This window comes from Aquila chrysaetos, chromosome Z (assembly GCF_900496995.4).
Source record: "Aquila chrysaetos chrysaetos chromosome Z, bAquChr1.4, whole genome shotgun sequence".
Taxonomy (NCBI): domain Eukaryota; kingdom Metazoa; phylum Chordata; class Aves; order Accipitriformes; family Accipitridae; genus Aquila; species Aquila chrysaetos.
Window position 1 is genome coordinate 45,595,559 of NC_044030.1, and position 22,445 is coordinate 45,618,003.

General features: G+C 36.1%; 1 protein-coding gene across 3 annotated transcripts in view; it reads left to right on the plus strand.

The window, feature by feature from the left end:
- LOC115337123 (guanine nucleotide-binding protein G(q) subunit alpha) overlaps window positions 1–22,445 on the plus strand; it is a 141,826-nt gene that overhangs the window by 110,074 nt on the left and 9,307 nt on the right. For 2 of the 3 annotated variants that reach the window (XR_005931606.1, XM_030005167.2), the window contains exons 4-6: window positions 1,864–1,992; window positions 2,983–3,112; window positions 20,456–20,609. Coding sequence is in view for 2 of the 3 variants with exons in the window: in XM_030005167.2 (XP_029861027.1) it covers window positions 1,864–1,992; window positions 2,983–3,112; window positions 20,456–20,609 (413 nt within the window). In the remaining variant the exon portion in view is untranslated. Of the gene's footprint in view, window positions 1–1,863; window positions 1,993–2,982; window positions 3,113–3,201; window positions 4,286–20,455; window positions 20,610–22,445 lie in introns of those variants that run through there. The other variant, XM_041120972.1, reaches the window with a different exon arrangement.

Below are 22,445 nucleotides of genomic sequence, written 5' to 3' on the forward strand. Positions count from 1 at the left end.
CACTTACCAATTTATTCAGTAAAAATTCTCCTGCTCTAGTGAATACCACTGTAGCATGTAATGACCCACAATGCTTCTTTGAACCCTTCCAAAATACAGTCACAAAGCAAAACCAGTTGCGGGGGCCGGGGGGGGGGGGAGAAGCTAGTTCAGGGTTTCTGTCAGTTTCTTATTGTGGTAGTTCTGGATTTCATTCACTTTTTTTTTTTCCACCAACAAACTGATGATGTGCTTGTCCATTCTGTTTATTGTGTAAAATACCTGAGGGCAGATGAAGTGCTCAGACTTTCACACCTTTTTCTTATTGGCAGAAACTAATCGGCGTTCTCAGAAAATATTTTTGGAGTAGTAGCTTCTGAATTATCTGAGATACATGGTTCATCACATCTTCCTAACTAGGTGTAACTTTCTCCCATTCAATGTTTACTATTGGATTAATCTTTCATGAATAAAATCATAGTGAGGGAGATTTGATAATGTTTTTGGCTCCCTCCCAGACCTAACAAATTCTTCTGTGTTTTTGCTGTAAGGTGGAAATAAAACTGCTTTGTTTCTGTCACTGTTCAGGATAACTTGCTCTCACTATTTCATTAAGAAATCATTCAAAGCATCTAGAAGAAGTCTTAACTATTTCTTGCGGGGGGGTGTATTTGAAAAGAGCACCTTCACTAACAACTACAAGGAAAGGAAGATGTTCAGAGCCTAGTGATACTTCATCATCATTCTGTAAATTACAAGCCTGTTGCTGTCCTCCCCTAGAATGAGTGAGGGCATCTGTAGGTTAATTTACCTTCTCAGTGGCTAACTCTAGGTCATTCTTGTGCTGGGAAGTAACCAAATGCCCAAGAACTTCATTTCCTGCAGCAGTCTTTCTCCCAGACATTTACCATGGGGACAGCCGAAGCTGCCTGGTGCACTGATTTCATGAGATGTCTAGCTCCTGGACCCAAACAGGCTATCACACACACATTGGTACACCTCTTTTTTGAAGCATCTCTTTTATGAGAATTAATTAAAACCTCCAGTACACTGGTGCTTTATGGTTGAAACCCACCATTAAGCAATAGCAGAAGAGTTTTGTGTTGTAGTTAATAAAAGTTTACAAGCAATTTTATAGCAATTTCGGGTTATTTGCTAACGGACCGGGGTGTATTTCATGTACTGCAGGCTTATTAGCTTACGCAGAAGTTTCAGTGTGAATGCCGGACTTCCAGGTGCCAGTGATCCCACTAAATAATCGGTGCTGCCTTCAGATAACAAGATCTGGAGAGTTTTACAATTGTCAGTGGGTGGTGTTTTCTTTTTTTTATTATTTTTTTTAATTTTATTGAATCTCCAAACAGTACCATTTATCCTCCTGTCATTTTGTAACTGATAATGATCTATTCTGTAACAGTTCACTGTTCTTGGGAGATTCATTTTTGTCTATCCATGTATGTGTGTAGATACTGCAGAGTGAATATCAAGAAATATGTTACATATTCAAAGAAAACTGTGCTATTTTGTATTTCTCACACATTTTATAATATTACTTGTCTCTAATTTGCCTAGAATTGTGTAATTGAAAACTTTGAATCTCTGGCGAATTTACACGTGAAAGCCAAGCAAACTTGTATGAGAAAAACAAGAATAATTATGCTACCCTTCTGTAGAAGTTACCTGAAGCTATGAAAGTGTACAGGAAGGGAGGATGGAGCACATTTTTATACTTTGTCCCCTCTTTTATGCCGATAATGCTCTTTTTTCTGTTGTACTTCTTCCTAACCCACAGCTCATTTCTGTTCCCAAGTCTTCCTTTCTCTTTTCCTCAGTGGGATGATGGTGTCACTGTCTTGCATTCCTGTTGTTTCTCCCTGTCTATAGCTATCTTAATGACTTGGACCGCATAGCAGACTCCACTTATCTGCCAACTCAGCAAGATGTGCTCAGAGTTCGAGTCCCAACAACAGGGATCATTGAATATCCATTCGACTTACAAAGCGTCATTTTCAGGTAGAAAAAAAGTTTTAACACCCACTGGCTTTGTTTCTTTTGTTTCCTTTTACATTAGTAATACCATGTATAGGATATTGGTTAAAAGTGCATGAAAAGCAATTATTCTATGTTTTTAAAATATGGGCTTAGTCATTATATTTTCATGTAATTGTGCACATGTAATAAGGACCTGATGTTAAAGATGTCAAAAGGATGAAAGACAATTAGGTTTGTCTTTTTCTGAAGGTAGTTATTACTGATAGAAAACCTGCAATTCATCTTTTCAATAATATATATCAAAGTTTCACTATGAATAATATTCTGAAAATACAATCATGTGTCCTCATAATTCTTTTAAATTATGAAATACAAAGTTACCACTTATGTTGTTGATTTTTAGGCAGAAATTACTCTCCTTTCGAGAGAAATCACCCTACTTGAATGCAAGTATAGTTGTTTAAAAAATAACTATGAAATTGCAATTGCAAGTTAGACACCTGTATTTAGTTACACTGAGACATGGGATGAAGTGGGAATACACTGTGAGCAAATTGGAGTTTTAATTTTGGATATTAAAAATTTTAGTAGATACATATTGTGTTCTGTTTGTCCTCTTAAAATGGGGCAGCTTTAACAAGTTGGAAATTTTGACTCTGGTAATTTGGGGGGGGAAAGGCAAACCACCATGTCTATTCTGTTCACATCTGTTTCTGCTGAATATGCAGGGCATACATTGCTGAATCATGGCTCGTGAGACCTTTTTATGTCAGGAATCTGAGGGGTTTGAGACCCACAATAATTTAAATACAGAAAACATAGCAGACTTAAAAGCAAATATGATTAACTGTCTACTTATAACAGAATCCATTAAATATCAATGGAAAAAAATCATTAAGAAAAACAAACCAAACTGTGTTTTCAACTAAATTCTTGAATTTTGTCGTGTGTGTGCTTGTGTGTTTATCTGTTAAGGTATTCATGGAGTTGATGTGGATGTTAATTTTGCAGAATGGTGGATGTAGGAGGCCAACGATCAGAAAGAAGAAAATGGATACATTGCTTTGAAAATGTCACATCTATCATGTTCCTAGTAGCTCTTAGTGAATATGATCAAGTGCTTGTGGAGTCAGACAATGAGGTAAGCAAGCATCAGCAAAAAGCAGCAGTTTTAAAGAAAAAGTAACTTCTCTTGTCCAGTCCCAGATGTTTTCCAAATGCGCCTACCAGCAGTCATACTCAACTGCACCCAATGGAGTGAGAAGCACTACAGGGATCAAGAGGGGAGGAGGGAATCAATCTTCAAATATGGCAAAGCTGATCCACTCCATGGAGGATTCAAAGAAACCTATCTATTTTGTGTTGAAGGGGAATACAGTTGAATATAGAGAAATGTTCTTAGTTTACCTATTTGTGCAGTTAGTGTTAATGTAGCAGACCCACAAAAATAGGTTGTGGAAATGAAGACAAAATTTATAAATTCTTTGCTAGAACAAACCCTAAAGTAGTAAACTTCATTCCTTTGACTTAAAGCATAGGATGTGTATTGTATTTTTATTTCAAAAAATAACAGAAGTAAGAAAATGGATGAGCTGAGGGGGCAAAGCACACTAATACTCAGTAATTTGAATGCAGTTTTACAGAGTGGAGAGATGATTTAATGTTTAAATTTTTTTGTCTTTCCTGAGGACTATTTTAAATTATTCATCAAACTTTTATACCCATGGCACTGTCCTATGCAAGTCTTTTAACACATACTTACAAAAGTTAGGTGAAAAAAAGAAAACATTTGAATGTTGTTCATGGCTGCATACATGTTGTTTAAGAGAATGGTTGACATAACAAGGTAAAACAGATGTCCCTGGACATTCATGTTTGTATGGTGAACTTTCTTCAGGATTCATTTTTTAATAAAGTCTGGGACCTCTCAAAGCTGTTACATTTATAGTCTTTCCATAAAAGAAAAATACTGTTAACGTGAGTTATATAATCAACTGTATCATTCAAAGCTGAATTTACGAAAATGATGATGTAATCTGCACCAACTTCATCTCTTGCAGTTTTGGAAGCTAGACATGTGTAGATAAAAAGACAACTCGGTCAAACTTGGCTGACTTCAAGCCAAGCCAGAAATGGTTGTATCTTTTTCTGTTTGCATTATTCTTTTGTAGCCGCAAAGCCAACGTACAAGTATTAAGCATTTTAATTATACAAGTCAAAACAAAATATATTGGAAATCAAATACAGAAAAATTAATTATGATAATTTTCAAATGCTATTCTAACTATCAAAAATAAACTTCTAAACTTTCTGATGTTAGCTGTTTATCACTGTGTTTTCATGCTGTCTGTCTCACAGGGAGTAGTTCTCGTAGGAACTGTCTCACGGGGATAGGTTTACTAGATTCTGATTCCCTGTTGAGTGTGTCCTATTCTAGATAGGAGGCTTGCTCAGACGCTTGCTCTTGTTTGTCAGATAACTTCAGTGTGCATATCATAACTTAGAGCATCCTTACTGTAGAAGGTGGAGCAATATCTTCCTAGGCTGAATCATTTGGAGTATCTTGGTCTGTGTTCTCATAAGCTAGAAGAGTTCGCGTGTTGTGAACTGAATAGGACATCTGACTGAAGATTTCCTTTATGTTTTGGCCTCTCCAATGAAGTGATACCTGACGCTGTGATAGCTTTTCTATAACTACTTTTCAACTATTATGAAGAAGATCACTTTACTTGTAAAGCTGTTTAGATTTTTCAAGTTTTCACTTTCAAAACACTTCTTGGAGGCAAAAGCTGTAAAACTCCTCATTGTCTTGCAAAATGGTTCTTCCACCTCACTGCTAAACTATTTATGTTTCTTATTAACAACAGTGGAAAACTTCTGAACTTTTTTGTCTTTCAGTTTAAAGTATGTTCATAACTTTAATTCAAACCAGTTTTTATTTTCAAGTCATACATACATACATATATACCCTAGTAGCACATTCCAGCAGCCTTAGGCTTGTGTTACTCTAGCTCTGGGATAGATCCAGACTGTCTTAGAGCTAAGCACCCATCTGGACAGTTTAGTTTTGGCTTTCAGCAAGCTGAAAGCTGTCTGTCAAGATTTTGTTGGTATACCAAAGCGCTGCTTCCTTCCCTTCCTTTTCCCCTTCCCTGTATCTCTAAACATTGCAGTCCCAGAACGCATGGGAGAAGAATGGGTTTATTTATTCTGCATAAAGCAAAGTGTAGTTTGTCTGAATGTGGGTGTGGCAGAAATACAGGGAAAGGTTTTAAATGTGTTAGTTGACACCTTGAATTAAGAAATTTAGCCCCCAAAAAGATTTTTGTTCTTCACTGGGGTGAGACAAGCTCAGTAGGGAAGACAGTAATTTAACTTGGAGACTTTGGTAATCAGCCAAGACATACTTTTCACACTTACCTTTAAATTGTGAAACAGTATTAAAATTATAGCACCAAAGTGAGTGTGTGTCAGTGCCCTACTTTCTTCGTATGCCATCAGTGTGATACTGTGATAGAATCTGATCCTTCTTTGATCTGTGTGCCTCTTACTGAAATTAAAAGATCTGACTCAACAACTTGCAGTGTTCTGCTACTCCTTTTGCATGGCCTGATTAAACAGTATGATTTTTGTATGATGGCCTACTTTCTTTTTCTAATTAGTCCACTGCATGTTATTGCCTGAAGTCTTTTTCCTCATAGTATGTTTTTACAAAGAAAACTGTGCTTTTTAATCATCTGTGGCATTCTTCTTAGTTAATACATTTTTTCATTAATCTCAGTTTCATGAGTAAACATAAATCTGCAAGAATTATTATTTGCCATTTAGTGCATGTATGTTCATATGACCCTTCATCATTATGAAACTGGTTTAGAGCCCTTAAGACTCTTGGTTTGTATTTCAAGATGTAGTGCCTGATAGACTCTCAGTTGTAAATCCATTTCTTCCCTTGTTTAGCTTATTCAAGAGAAATACATTTGGATTATAAATCAGATGAGGCTATACTGAGTTGACAGGCTTTGCTAGTGTCTCTCCAGGGCTTTTACTTACTGGGTATATCTGGGATTGAGCTGGGAACTGTTTCTGTCTTCATGCCTGTGGAGGAGTTAAGTATTGAAAGTTCTGAGAAATATATTATAACTACTCTGTAAGGGGACATCCTACATAGAAAATAAGACAAGTGTTCAGACTGCCTGGTATTCAGAGTCCTGTGTAGAATGACTCTTAAGTGATACATCCATGAAATTGCACTCCCATGACAAAGATCTGCAGCTAAAGAGCTGTGGGTTTCAGTCCTGAAGAAAAGCACGCATGGCTGCCCAACAGTATTTTAACTATGATTCCTATAACAGGCAGTACTCAGAAACAACGTCATCTCTTCTCTCTTAAGTATGTGTCTAGATTGTACATAACTAAGCATCTGATTTTGGTGCATAAATACAAAATGAGAAGAATTGGTGAGGACAGTATATTTAAACATATCGTTCAAAAATTTCAGACCATGTACAGTTTTGAAATGCCTTTCTCTTTTTAGATATATGTAAAAGGGGAGATAGCTAACTGTTCCAAATTCTGCCCTTAATAAAACACTAAGTCTGTCTAGATTCATTGGTGGAAATCAGGACAAAATTTGATCCAGAGGACATAATATGCTAATTACATTAATAGTACTGTAAATTAAGTAAATCGTCCCTCAGTCAGATATGATGTGATGAAGAACATGTTATAAGTTAAATTATCAGATACTTGACCTTTTCACTTTTTCAGAAAAGTCTGACAGAATTAGAGTTGAGACAAAAAATGAAGGAATCATCTCTCTGGTAAGTTAGTTTATGATGTATTATGTCCTCTAGGTCAGGCTTTTGCTCTGTATTGTACCAGCAGATCTGGAGAAATTTGTAGTTTTATCAAAAAGAACAGTTTAGAACTTCCTAATTTTTAAAATCAATTTGTTTTCTTAAATAAAGGATTTTTTTCTAGATAAAGTATATCAATCCATATTCCACGATATGCTGCATTTAAATATGTATCTCAGGTAGCTCTTCTAAACATATAAAATCTCATGGTCTCAGTGCAATAAATGCAAAAATGAGTTCCAGCTTTATAAGAGAACCAGTAACCACTTGCAGTTATGGAGGACTGGAGACATTACATACCTGTAAAATCTGGTTTCATAAAAAAGAGATTTTCATTATCTTTGCAGAGCTTGTTAAGTACTTCAAATGGCAAAATAAAGGATGGTATTTATTGATGCTTGTACATATTTTTCTTCTGCATTAAGGCATATATGATTTCATATAGCTTGTGTAGGTCTATGGTCGTTATGAAAATGTGGGCTTTTTATAGGTAGAGATCCTTTTTTTTCTGTGTTCCCAGAGGAAGAACAGAAAAGACAGGATGCAATTTCATCAGTACAGCTAAATTAATGGATTAATAGGCTAAGAGAATTTTTGAAATTTTCTGAACTATCAAAAAGCAGATAACTGTCTTTCCTGAGGTATCATCAGAGGTTGCAAAGCTACAGAGGCATTGGACAGCATAAAGTACTCACTGATAAAAGATCATTTTGAGAAGTAAATCAGTATGAGTATTCTGAACATCCATTGCACAAAATAAATTGTGGGAGAAATGCCAGTTTAGATTATTTTGGTCAGAGCTGATACATTTTGGTTTAAAAAAAAAATAGAAATACAGTTGTAAAATGTGAAGTTTTAACAGGATTGGAGATAGATGTTGCTAATACCTAGAACTAATATTCCTTCCACTTTGACTTTTGAGTAAGGAATTTCATTAATGCCCAGCATTATAAATACATACTATGTATCCTAGATACATATGAATATCTTATATATGCATCTCTGTGCCTTAGGAGAACAATGATTTTTTTCATTATTTTACTTGTTAAGCAGTTTCTCTTCACTGATGAATGAAACCACATATAAAAGAACCATTGAAGTGCCTCTTCCTTTGTTAAAATAGTAACATTAATGTAACTTTAAAAACTTGTTTTTCATAGGGTGGTTTATTTGCTGAGTTTTCACTGACCTTGAATAACAAAGCAAATAGAACCTATTTTGCTGTTAAGGTCTAATTCATTTATATATCCTATCCAGACAGGTAATTTGCAACCCTTTGAAGAGGTTTGTTAAGAACAATTATTGATTCTTTTTAATCGGAGATTCTTAAGTAGAGTACTGCTCCTTTTTTTAAAAGCTTTTGTTTTAAACCTTTTTTTAAGCTTTTGTTTGTTTTTTTTAAAGCTTGTACTATGTCTTAATAAATTATTTTATTTAGCTGCAGCCAAAATCATTAGTGTTAACATAATGAAGTGTAACTGAATTTCTCTTAAACCAGTATTTCCTTCCCTTCCCTTTAATCATCAGAATTGTCATCTGATTTGCATTAAAGCTTTATAGAAAGTACCACCTTATAATTCATGTATTTACAGATTTGATCCCAGATTACGGTTCTTGCTGAAAATGTTTGTAATGTATGAAGCAGGCTGGAATGGCTTAAGAATTCTGAGTTTTTAAAATAATAACAAAATTGATTCCTTGGCTTAAGAAATCCTAGACGCATGCCTTCAAGCTATGTCTAATATTACCTTTACTTCCTGTGTGTCCTCCTTTCACACATGTTAAACTATTATCTAGGTTCTATCTTTTATGTGATCTTGACAAATGCCATATTGCTCAATGGACAGCCACAAAAATGATGACATAAAGATAGTTTTCCCAGCTTCTTGCTTTTGCCTTGTGTTCATCTGTCCACTGGCTTTCACTTCCTTATGATGTGGAACCAAATGGTTTGTCTCCTTTAAGGGCCTGCATCATCTAACCTGGTATGATAACCAGATTGAATCTTTTTCGTGCCAGTCTTGATCAGTCATTTTTAAAATATTCCAGCAAATACTTTTGCATGTGTTACCATTCTCCTCATTGTGAACAGGAGTTCCCCAGAAACTTGCCTGATCCTGCTCCATTGCTGCTGTGTAATACACACTGATGTAGCAGCCAGAGCTGTGGGAAGGCTGCTGCTTGCACTGTTGTGAATTCTGTTGCTATAACTTGATGCTCTCTCATTCTGTTTTCAGCATCCTGTTGTCTTACAGATTTATCCTGATTTTATAAACTTTTAAAGCAGTGGCTGTTACTTAGGAGCAAAGTGCAGCTGTGATCCCCCATCAAGTCTCGATGTCTCTGAAATGTAGACTAGCCCGTTCATTTACCAGTAGCAGATGTTGGCATGGCAGTAGCAGTAGGAAAGCGTAACATTTTTGAGATGTGAACAGAACCAGAAGTGACTCAAGCAACATTTCCAAAAGTCATTGCACAAACCTTACAGAAATTCAAGGGGGTAGGCAGACAAGTGGAACAGGAGAGGTGGAAAGAAGAAGGGGCATGTGACTGGTGGCGTCCCTTTTGGAAGCAGTGTGGAGCTAAATAACCTGGGAAGAAAGTTGTTCTTAAAAACACTTTGTCCAAAACATTACCAGCAGGGGATCATTAAAACTGTAGTGACTTAATAGTCTGTAAATACAGTGGTCCTCAGTAAAACTGTGTTTAGCTTGGAGTTCATAGATCAAGAGGGCTGAAACATGATATCTACATATGAGTGTTTGAAGTAGAATTGGTTGCTTAGAGGGGTAGGATCTCCGTCCTGGAGAGAGATGTTCAAAGCTTGACTGGACACAGCTATGAGCAACCTAATCTAATGACAGAGTCCTGCTGGGAGCAAGGATTTGGACCAGATGACTTCCACAGGTCCTTTCCAACATAAATGTTTCTGTGATTCTAAGTAGAAAAATCATAGTTTGACAAGTGAAAGGAGATTTTTTTGTTTGTTTCTTTGGGGATCATCTTTGTGATCATGCCATAAGGTTTTGCCATAGCTTCTTTAAAACCCTGAAGAACCCTACTTAATTCAGATATCCACCATGAAAGCAATGTAGTTACATTCACAGTACTTAATTTACACTGAAAAAGCTGTCTTGTGAATTTATTAGAAGTAACACTTGTATAAAGGCAAAATAGGATATTTAGAAAATTAGGGCTTCGGTACCTCAGCCACAACTGCAAATCGATACTGAAGGAACTTTGTAGAGTGGTTTTCTGCAATGTTTCTGTGCTTCAAGTACTGAATAAAGGCACAGTGCAAGGATGTCGGTTCTTTAGATTGATGGAAAATTTTATTATTCTTAGGTTGTCCCAAGTAGAAAGGATCGGTGTTGCTTGGTTTGTTAAAGAATATTCCAGTTAAAGTCTAATATATTAAAATTACATGAAACCCAGAATAGGTATTTTTACTGTGAATTCATTTGTGTGTGCATACAGGTATGTAGGTGCAGGCATACATGCTCATGTTTTGAATCTGGACAAAATACATCTGCAAAATAGATGAATATCCAAAGCCTAGATGGAACTTCAGTAGTGTTCGTCAGTGCACTCTGTTAATGGGTGACAAATTGGTACAATGTTTGAGTTGCATTTTCTTTTGATATGGGACAAAAGTAAGAAATGACGTGAGGCTACAGAGTTCAGAATACTTTCACTCTTTATGGAGGTGATTATCTGAAGCATGTATTTAATTTTTTTCATCAGAACTATCTTGCTGTTCACATCTGGGCATGCTTCCACTTCTCTTCTAGCACTATGTGTTCCTTATTCACAGGCTAGCCCTACATGGCTTAGCATGAAGGCTGAAAGAAAACAATGTTGAGATCAGAGCATTTCTCTTTTTCTGCACTGTGAATAAACATAATACTTCAGTTGTTTGGTTTTTTTCATCAGCATTCAGCAATCCAGAACAACTGAGCATAGGGCAGAGGGATAATATGAACTCCCAGATAGAATTAAAATCCTCAAATGGTCTTCATAATTATTTAACAGTGTTCTTTCCATGGGAAATAACATCTCCAGAACTCATTGTGTATTTGGAAACTAGAGAAAATAACACATTAACCATCTGTGCCAAACCTTGTTGCTGTATGTATGTATTGTATCTGTTCATACCTCTTCACACATACGCATGTGTATTTTCTTTTTGGTTTGTGGATAAAGAGCCTTCCAAATGTAAAGTATCAGTAGTGAGAAGCAATTGCATGAGGAAGAGCCAGAGCCTCTCTCTCTTTTTGTTTAAGTGGGTGGTTCATAATGGAAATGGGAGGTTGAATGACTGTGAACCAGCTTGCAGAGGCTGCCAGAAATGCTGCTCTGGTAAATGTTGCTATTGGCAGCAGTTGCTGGCAAAGACAATTGCCACTTATTTTATTCAATAACCAGTGTCAAAACTGTCCAGAAAAGGGCCTTTTCAATGACAATTTAATTTTAAAATATTTTCACCCACTTTTCTCATAAATATGTAGGTATTAATGAAAAAACATTTATTCTGACATTCATGTTATTTCATCAAAATTAATTTAACAGACTTTTTTTATTTAAAACATTTGACAGCAGTGTTTGGACCATGTTTTTTGACCAGTTTTTTTTTAACAGTATTTTTGTGCTTTGATGGTTGTTGAACATGTTGATTTGATGGATTTCAGCTGTCAGTTGGTTCATCTGTCCCTCTGCTGGGTACATAAAATTGCCGTATATTTGAGAGTGCAGTGTTGCAACTTTAAGTTGTTGGAGAGGTGAGAGTTATTCTCCCAGGTGATTTAAAAATACAGTTCCCATCTACAGAGATGTCTTCCCAGTCCTCTACCAGCAGCTTTTTTTGTCAGGCTAGTTTGCAGAACTATTCAAGACCAGTGAAGAAAATAAAGGAATTATTCCTGAGCTCTGTGTTAGAAGTTGTCTCTTACTGCATTTGAGTTAGTCATCAAAATATTTGTACAACCATTGCAGTTTTTTCCTAGATGGCTAGTTACAGCAGTATAGCTGCAAGATTATACCTCGTACTGGTGGCAAAAGTCTGAAGTGCTTCCAGTTTTGATACTGTTTACCTTTTTTTACATAGTGGAGGACTCCGCACTTACCTCCCATTTCCTGATTTCCTCTGTTATCTCCCAACTTTCATGTAGCAGCTCTATTAAATTTCTAGCCAAGGAATACACTGTAGGTCTTTCTGTGCAGCCAGACAATGCTTCTACTTAAATAATTGCTGGAAGTCTTAGTTAGAAAATGGAGACATTCCTAATTAATACAGACTTTCGCACAAAAACCATTCACATGCACAAGATTTTGTCAGGTAAAATAATAGACTAAACATTACTAAACAACTTCTGAAATATTAACCCCTGCTTTTTTTTTTCTGAAGCTGTCTTGCGTCAGTACCTCCTCTTCTACAATTAGCGTCTCTGAATGCCCTCTCACTCAAAGATTTGTTACCAGCATAATGTAGTTATATACACAGTCCAAGTTGTTGACTGAAAAATGCATCTTGTTTACCTCTGCACCATCTTCTCTCTTACATATCAACAAAATTCAGTCTTTCAAAATTCGTGAATTCTTAATTTTAACAGACAATATTTAAATTACTAACAATTTTAAGAGAAAAATGAATTATTTTCTTGAATATGTAAGTTACAGTATGCCCACTAGATGCCACTCTAAACAGTCATAAACACAGTAATGGGCGAAACTCCACTACTGCTTCTGTATTGTTTCAGATTAATGTTGTACTTAGTCTTTTCTGTCAAAGCACTATGTTTGTTGGCTGGGAAATGCTGCTTTCCCTTCACTGGGGTACAACTTTTAAATGCTATGTTAGCACTCTTCAGGTATTTTTCAGGATTTGACTTCTTAGAGTCAAATGCTTATAAATTATGCCAATTCTATTATTTCCGTAATTGCAGGAGTAATTGCATATTTTTTGAGAGCAACAGATAGCAAAGAGAATTTCAATACATTAATCCAAACTATAAATCCATCATTTTAACATGAAAACTGAAAGTATAGGATCTAAAAAAAAGTGGAAGTATACTCTTTTTTAATCTATTAAAAAATGAGGAAGAGTAAGAGTTCACAGTTGGATAAAAATGTGAGAAAATGTGATTTGTGTGTCTAGTTACACTTGTGTTAATGTGTAACCGTCGTACAAAAAATTATCAGCATAAAATCTTTTATATGGTAAGAGATACATGGTAGAAAGCAATTTCACTTTATTTATGTTTCATAAAAACATGTTTCTAGTCATAAAACTGGACGGTCCCATGATTCATGAATAAGTACGGTGGTTTTTCTTGATATTTAATAAGAAATTGGAATAATCCTGTCCCAGATTATATGATCTTTTTATAGTTAACAAATTTGTATTCACTTGTGGAGTTTGTCTGCTGTATTTTTTATTCTGTATTTCGTGATGGTATTTTTACATTGAACTGGTGACTGTGTCAGGTTGTGTGGAGCATGGGAGAATTTTATGCTGGCATCTGCATATTGTAACAAGAAAGATGGAGTAATGGCTGGCGATGCCAGTATGCCTTTATGCAGTTCAGGACTGACTGCTGACATAAACAAAGCAGGGAAGTTGCCCAGGCCAGCAGATCTTGGGGGATGCTGAAAACAGCGATCCTGCTGCTCATTTTGTTTGTGCCAGCTGCCTGCAAAGCCAGAGAGGCCACGATGAGCTGTTGCTGCTGTCGGAGGGGGATTGCTGTGAAGACTGGCGTCACTGCTGAGAATGGCTGTCAGCTACTGAGAAAGCTTTGAGCCAGCTCCAGCTGCCCATTTCTGTACATAGTTATTCACAAGTTTCTTTCTGCAGCCTTTTCCGTTGAAACTGAAATAAGACTCTTCTGCAAGCAATTTAGTGAGGTAGAGCTGGCTTATAGAATCAGATCAAGTGCTTGAACAAACTATTAAATACTGCCTGCTCCCCCACCGTTCCTGTCCTCTTTCGAAGAGCCACACTGTCTTGCTTGGTTTGGCAAGGCTTCCTTCGCATTTCATCTGACAGAAGGTCAGATCCCCAGTGCTGGCCTTTTCTGTGTTCCTTGTAATCCTATCCCTATTTCCAGTAAAAATACTGTAACGTGAAGCTGTTTCTTACATAAGGAAAAGTGCATCCTGTTAATGACAAGTGTTTTTCAGAACAGTGAGTAATTCAAAAATTTCATCTTGTCAAACATTCTTTAATTAAACTGGTTAAAAATATTATGGCAGTAATGTTGCATACATGTTTAATAAAGGAAAATGGTGAGCATGCAATGGTATGAGCTATCATTAGCAACAGAAAACCTGTTTATGAGAAATTTCAGAGAATAATAAGCAGTATTGTTGGGAGAAATTACTTCTGGAACAAAAATAGTTTTATCTGCCATGACATCCATAAAAGCTGATTTGCTCTTAGAAATTGGATAAACAGAGAAATGAAGGACTGCAGAAGGTTAAGCAGAGATTGATTAGTCAAAAAATTAATTGCTTCATATTTTTTGATTAATCCTTGAATCATTCTAAAACGAAATAGTGAAGCCATGTTAGAATGTTTAATCTGTTATGATGAACTCAGGACCTATATTGCTTTATCTGCTCAAGCAGATAAAATCTACTTAAAAATCTCTAGGCCATCTTTCAATTCCTGCAAAACATCTACAGAGTACACATCTGAGTGACAAAATACAAAAATGTCTGTTTACCATCCTTAATACAATTCCCTTCCATTTCCCTCTGAAATAATTGCAAAGCGTTTATAAATGCAATTTTGTGATCCCATAAACTGTTCAGGAAGGCATGAAGGTCCCAGAGCCCATATCCTATGAAGACAGAGGGACCTGAGCTTGTTTGGTCTAATGAAGAGGACACTAACGCTTGCCCACAAGTCTTTGAAGAGTTGCAAGTGTACCATGGAGCTGAAGTTTTCTAGGTAGACAATATAATAAATGGTAGCTTGGGAAGTTCAGGCTGTATATTGGGAAACATTTTTCCCTTGAGCGTTAGTTTAGCATTGTGACAGGGAAACCAGAGAGGTATTGAAATCTCCCATCTGTACAGGCTTTCAAGACTTCCCAAGACAAAGCCATGACTGACGTGCTCCTATGTTGTCAGTAGTCCTACTTGAACTAAGACTAAACTAGATGAACTCTAGAGATGCCTTCCAGCCAACATTTCAGAGTCAATACTCTGCTGCCATTTCAGTGGTGTTTCAGTGGAAGATGTGTGAGTCACTGTGAGCACGTAGAGCTGTTTACGTTTAAAAAAATTAAAGGTGGAGTTGTTATGTTTCCATGTTGTATGGTGCTTAATGGCATCAGCAGTGCTGCAGCATCCCTGCTGATGTGTATGTACGTAATCATGCTCTCTGTGTTCTCTTAGGTTATAATATTAACTGCTGTCATCTAATTGTAGTGTTTTTACCACTTGCAGACCTACACCTTACTTGGAAGCCATCTAGGTAGCCAGATCCTGAATGTATATTGGGTAGGAGCAGTATTATTGTTATCTGAAGAGTCTGATTTTGGAACTAAACTGTAAATAACTGTTTCTAATTTTATAATGAGTAGTTTCTGGTGAAACAATGGCAAAATTCTTCTCTAAATATAAGCATCCCAGTGTCTTAGTGCAGAGAATGTAGAAGGTTGCTTCTTGGGAAGAGCTACTTAGAAATGGAAGAGCATATGATGATACTACTTTCCTAATGGAGCATCTGACAGCAAGATCTTGACTTAAGTCTAATAAGTAAAGGAGTAGCTTTGCAGAAGTGCATGTATATTTATAGTTAGCATTGTGCTAAAGTACTTTGCTGAATCCAGCTTCTTTACATTCTAATAACATAAGAAATTAATTCTTCTCTCAGTGTTCATCTTCAGAGCTTGTGTTGGATATTTATCAGCTACACCCACATAAGTTGACTGCACTTGCTCTTCATTATAACTATGCTGAGTTCTTTAGTGACAAGTTAAACAAAAAACAGTCCTTAAATTCAAAATACAGATCACAATTTTTTCCTAGGAAGTCCATCACTTTCCATTAGTACTGAAGCTGTAACCTTTAATCTCTGTGCTTCCTTTGTTGTGCCTTGGCCTTCTTTTAAACTTTCTGACTCTTCTGTGTTAAAACAGAAAACTATGAAAAGCAAATGGTTTGATTCAATATGTGGGATAGTTTCAAAAGGAGAAGCCAGACGCTGATTGTTTTTCGTAATGTTACACATTAATTTCAAGTTTACAGTGCTGGCTTTTGGGACAGTTTTTAAAATGTTCTGAGAGTTTAGTACGTATTTAATGAGATCCTGTCTACTTCCTTTTAAGGATAGGGAAAGGGAAGAAGCCAGTGAGATTTCCCATAATTCAGGCAACTGGAAAGCATTTTTATTTACTTGCTAAGGGCTCAGTTACGGAAAAACCACTCACCTGAAGGTGGGAGTTACAGGGAGAGAGGGAACAGAAGAGAGAGACCCTTTAGGTTTTATTATGTTACGACTACACACCAAGAGAACATATAGGTGTGGTCAATATACAGTGAGTATCTGTTTTCTCTTTAGGGCATGTTAAGTACTTTGTTTTCTTACACTTTGATAGTATTGTCCTTACTATGAGTACAGTTCATGGCACTAAGAGGCAGAAAAAAATAGTAAAGAAAAAAACCAACCTGAGGGTGAAGTTAGGACATCTATTTACTAGGTTTTTTCCCTTCCTCTGAGTCCCCTTGAGTTTTCATCTATGATATTATTATTAGGTCTACGCATAATGAAGTTTATAAAAGAACTGGAAAAAAAAAAACCCAAACCCAGAGTTAACATTCAATTATGGATTTTGGATTTACTTGGTTTGATCTTTAGATGTCAAAACTATGATGTTAATGTGACATATGACTGCAATAACAGCCCTGTAATTTACAATGCTGTCAGATACAACTGACTTTTTTCATTCAGATGATCCCCATGAACAATACAAATGCTAAAATAAGCAAGTTCTGTAGGAAGAGGTGAAAATTTTATTAAACCAGCTGATACAATCAGAGAAAACAGATGAGCCCGTGGACAATTCCTTCATGATGTCATTGCATCTAAAATTAGTTTTTCTTCCAGTGAAATAAAATTGACCTTAGCAGTCATTCAGTAATATATACATAATGTTATGTATGTCATACAATGAACTGAAAACGAATTTTCTTGATTAATATCTTTACGAGGCTTTGCAAGACATTTGTTAAATATACGAATTACATGAAATCTGCATTGAATCCCTGGAATTGACTGATCTGCCTTTTTAAAGCTCTAGTAGTACTATTTATTACATATGTCTTTTGTAAAGTCATATTTGTTTGTGGAGCATTGCAATGTGACATACATTCAGAGAAGATAACCAATGGTATCCTAAGTCTTTTTTCCATGCTACTATTGTAGGTACAGAACATAGCATTGTGTGGTCTTTTCCTTGAGAAGGATCATGAAAATTCATAGACCTGTCAATTAACGGATCTTAAAGAGAGTGACTTTTTTCTTAACTGATTGGACAGCTTGTCATCTTTTGCCAACTCTTTAGAAAACATCTGCAACCTTCCTGATGTCTTAATCCCTGCTGTTTGCTTCATTCTGTGGATGGTGTTGTGGTGGGGGACATTCTGTAGTGATGTACACTCTGAAGTAATCCTTATACTGAGATAGTTACTTGTTCCTCAGAGCTACCATTTGGTGCTCAAGACTTTACTGTCTTAACTTTGCAGTATCTTCATCTGGTACAACTGTACAGGGCAAGATCCTCATGCTGTAAGAAATAATTCTACTTCAGTGGGCTCTGGCAGTGTAGTATGCGTTTTTTATCTTTTCCCACAATTCTCTGACTCCCAGTTAATTTGGTTTAGGACCAGATAATTTAATACTAAATTAGCAAGAGCAACAGTCTACTGCTGTTGCCTCTTTAAAGCCTATTCTCCCAGAATCAGGAACAGATTCAGGTTTACCCTTGCTCTTCCTGGAAGTATAGTTAACTGGATGACTTTTGGAGGCAAGTGGCTTTAAAATAGAACTTTGACTATACTAAAGATACAGTGAAGTGAATGAGGGTGGGGTAATCTGGTAATGTTTTATTGACTTCAGTTACTGACATTGTGAACTATTCATTTTTTCTAAAGCAGTTGAGCATTTCTTTCAGTTGTGTTAGACTGCAGATATTGACCACTTCTGTAAATTTCTCAAGGCTGTGATTACTTCCTTTGATAAAACATAATTTTTTCTGAAGCAGCTCTTTTACACTGCCTTCTTGGTAGTGTCCTCTTTTTTGGCAGCCCAGATTGGGTTTTAATGAATTGAACTACCTTTGAAATCATGGAAACCTGCTTTATCTCTGATCTGTCGGTTGAGTGGAGTCATTCGTAGATATCTCATCAAGAAGATGCCTCAAATCAAGTCTGAAAGGACTCAAAAGAAACTTACAAATTTAAAATAGGAAAAAAGTGACTATGGAACACAATTCATATTATACAGGATTCATAATTAATATATAACACAAGACATACTCTTCTTACGTTGAAGACACAGTATTTTGTTCTTTATTGTGTATGTCTCCTGGTATTTTTATGACACACACAGTTATAACACTTACAAGGTTAATGTTTTAGCTGATAGGATGCCAGAAATTGTTTTAGACATGATGTCAATGTAGCTTCAGTCTGCGTGCCTTTTCTGCTTCATCTTGTTTGGCATCCCCTTCAAACAGAAAATGAAAATGTGCTCTGGGTCTAATAACAATGTTTGCAAAACAGTTTTATTGAGCTTTCCTGGAGGAAGGGTCATAAATTCACCCAAACTGATTTATTTATTTTATCTTTGCAACTCTGTGTTATGTATATGGAAAAAAATTGGCATTATAGATGAAAATATTGCAGCCCTCTTGAAGGGTTTTTGTGAAAAGCAGGAACACTTACTCTAGGTAAGTAATTTATGTTTTCTGTGCACTTTTCTTGCTGAGAAGTTTTCAACAGCTTATAAATTCACTGTGAAAGATCACTGTTATTTGAGTTGTGATGCTGTTTTACCTTCTGAGAGTCACATTAGAACATACCAAGTGTTAATGAGTTTAGGTAAATATTTATAATTTAAACAGGAGTTTGTAAGATTATATTGCCTTCTCTTTTTCATCAGTCTGTAAAAGTGAAAACTATCCTGTGTAGTTCATTCACATTGCCTTTCTCTAAGGCCATTGCCTTTCCCTAAGGCCTCGCTTAGAGAAGAATTCTATATAGAATGTTGAGAAGAAAACATGTTCTGATTAACAGTCTAAGGACTTAGATTTTATACTCAGCTCAGTTGATATTTCAGTTTTTCTCCTTCTGAATGAAATCCTGGCACCACTGAAATCAATGTGAGTCATAAGAACTGACTGCAAGAAGGTAAAGGTTTTACTCCTCTGCGTTAGTTTCTCAATCTATAAATTTGGCTATTTATTTTCACCCACCACTCCAGCATGCGGTAAAGATTTATAAATTGCTTGAAAATTCTGTGGTAACGTAAGAGACCAAACAATCAAATTCTACAAAATGGAATTTTTTTAGGGTTTGTTTTTTGGTTTTTTTGTTGTTGGTTTGTTTGTTGAAAGTTCCTATTCTTCATGTTTATGTTGGTTTCTTTAAAATGCAAATTAATGCAAGTAAAGATACAGTTATTACAAAACTGAGTTATCTGACAGATTGTTGTATGGCTCAGCAACAGCAGAATCTGCAGGTTTCACCTCCTTGCTGTTGTTCTTAGGAGCCCTGTTTGGTTGTGAAACAGGTTTTTTCAGGGGACTACAACTCTAAATAATAATAATAATAAAGAGTAAGTTAATTGCTTTGTTTTGAACTCAATTTGTTCTGACTCTGTATTAACCACATCATGTCAGCCTAACAGTTCTTCAGAACTTTATCAAGTCATAACATAATTTTACAATGACAGAAAAGTGTTACAAATAGAACTGTAGGCTTCACTTACATTTCAGCTATAATGCAAAGTGGTTTTCAGGAGCAGTTAAGCAATTAAAGTAAAGGCTAACCCAATGTTAGAAACGAATTTAGCAGTTTCCAGATTTAAGATTTTATGTCATAAGCCTTTGGTGTTGACGAAATGATCTCAGGTTCCAAATTTACTTGCAGCTATTGTAAAGCTGATCTCTTTCTAAGAATTATCTAACTCTGCATTTAAACTTTAGGAAAGGCCTATAAAATAAAGAATGTTCTTAAACCTTGAATTGATTATTATGTCTTCTTGTGGTATGCTTGTCCCTACTATGAATCACATGCATTTCAACACCCACCAGTTCATTGGCTGGTCGTAATTGTGCATACTCAGACATTACAGATGTACTTGTTACAGCTTTAATGTTCATGGCCTGTGTTTTACACTTGCGCAGTTGAATTTGCAAAAGGAAAATGCCTGCGTATTTATTTAATTGCTTACTTATTAATTGTAATTGAACTACTTGAACATTATGTATTGGTAGGAAGGTGCAAAACATGAAATGGATCTGTTTACCAAATCAAGTGAAATTGCATGAAATTATTTCAAAAAAAATTTAAACATTACTTTCATGACCACCAAAATTTCACTCTCTTTTTTATTCCAGAATCGAATGGAAGAAAGCAAAGCACTCTTTAGGACAATTATCACATATCCGTGGTTCCAGAACTCTTCAGTCATTCTGTTCTTAAATAAAAAAGATCTCTTAGAAGAGAAAATTATGTACTCCCATCTAGTTGATTATTTTCCAGAGTATGATGGTAAGTATAATGACATCAGAGCTCATGCTCTATTTACACTAATGACACATTGTAATAGCCTTGTCCAAATGCTAGACAGATAGATCCTTTGATATATCTTGCTCTTTAAAAAAAATGGTGCTTTGCAATTTTTAATCATCTACATTTTTAAAATATGATTGAACTCTTCTGGGATTTTTTAGCCTGCTAGGATTTCATTTTATACTGTAATTTATTGTGGGTATGATGGCAGAACCTTTCATAGGAAATTATTGACTTTTAGATAACTATTCTCATATTAGTAGTGAACCACATTCTGTCCTTCATCCTAACTTGGGGTGAGGGTTTAAACTGAAGTACAAAAGCTAAAAAGAAATAAAAATGCATTCCTCACTTTTACACATTGTCTCCCATACTCTTTTTTTTTGAGGTTTGGTTTCGTGTAAAGCGGAATATCTGAGGGGAATTGTCATAAGCTCTCTGTGGCAGTCAGAGAAACTAGTACCACTCCTTCCACCCTTTTACCATACCTCTTTTTTTCCTTTATTTTAATTTTACTTTATTTATGTGAAGCTTAATGTGTTTGTCCATAAAAAAATTATATGGATTTTACAGCTGTTTCTCCTAAAACTGTACTTCCAGAAAGTTCTCCTAGGGTAAAAAGCTAAGTATTTTGAGGTAACTGAATGGAGGCCTTGGTAACAGAGAAAAACTCATATAATAAGAGGTCTAAAGAACTAAATGCTTGTATTTTTAAAAAAAGAATATCTGTTTTGTCCCACCAGGGAGCGAGTAGCAGATTTGAAATCTGAATAAAAGATTGAATCTCTCATGTTCAGATATGGAAAGTAATAATGGGAAAAATGTGCATTTTGTTTCTGGTTTAAGGGGAAGGAAACAGTGAACAGCCTGCAGGATCAGACCATATTATTTATGAGTCAGTGGAAGTTTAGTTTCGTAGTGCTTTGCAGAAGAGAACTGGCAGTTGAATAGAAATATGCTCGTTCTTTTGAGTTTACTTTGTATGACAAGTTTCCTAGATGATGTCCTGAAGGTGAGAAGACTCTACAGTCTACTTTGTTACCACCACCTAAGTGACGATAAAGCCTGTGTTAAATGCTTGCCCAGAAAAAACAGACAAAACTCAACCACTCATCTCAGAGAAACCCTGTTTCTTCTGTCCTTTGCCATTGGTGAGGGAAAAAGAAAAGATAATGGACTGGTAGGGCTGTTGCAGTCAAGACCTGGAAGTCTTCAAGAGTCTTTGTCTATTAATTCTGCAGATTTTGCTGGACTTAACTCCATATACAAGGTTATGGTTTGATTTGATTTCTTCTGGTGGCAGGATGGGGTCTGTGGCTTGCAGAGGTCACCATGTGGTCCCCTCTTCTGTCGCAGCACACTGTGGGTGTGAGAGGTGGGAAGATCTGAGGAAAGGATCAGAATTAGACATTTTTCAGGTGCATCACTTCTCCCATCTGTTTTCCTGTGCAAGGGAGAAAGTAGCATCTGGATGAGAACTGCTAGCCAGGACTGCAACTGATCAAATTAAGCTAAGAGGTACTGCTGGACAGTGTATTCTAACAGCACTGGAAGGGGGACTGAAGCATGCTCAGGGGTTGGTGTATTGCATGAAGACATCCTTGCATGGCTAGTAGTAGAAGACTGACTCACAGACTGGAATGAAGAGCTGGGAGAGGGAGAGAGGACAAAGACAGAAAGGCACCGTAGTTGGGAGGAAAAGAAGAGAAAAATATTGATGCAGTACTTCTTATATAGACCTGGAATGTATCATGTAGAGACATTCTTCGCAAACTGCTGATTAGGGAGCAGTGGACAAGAAATGTACTGATTTAT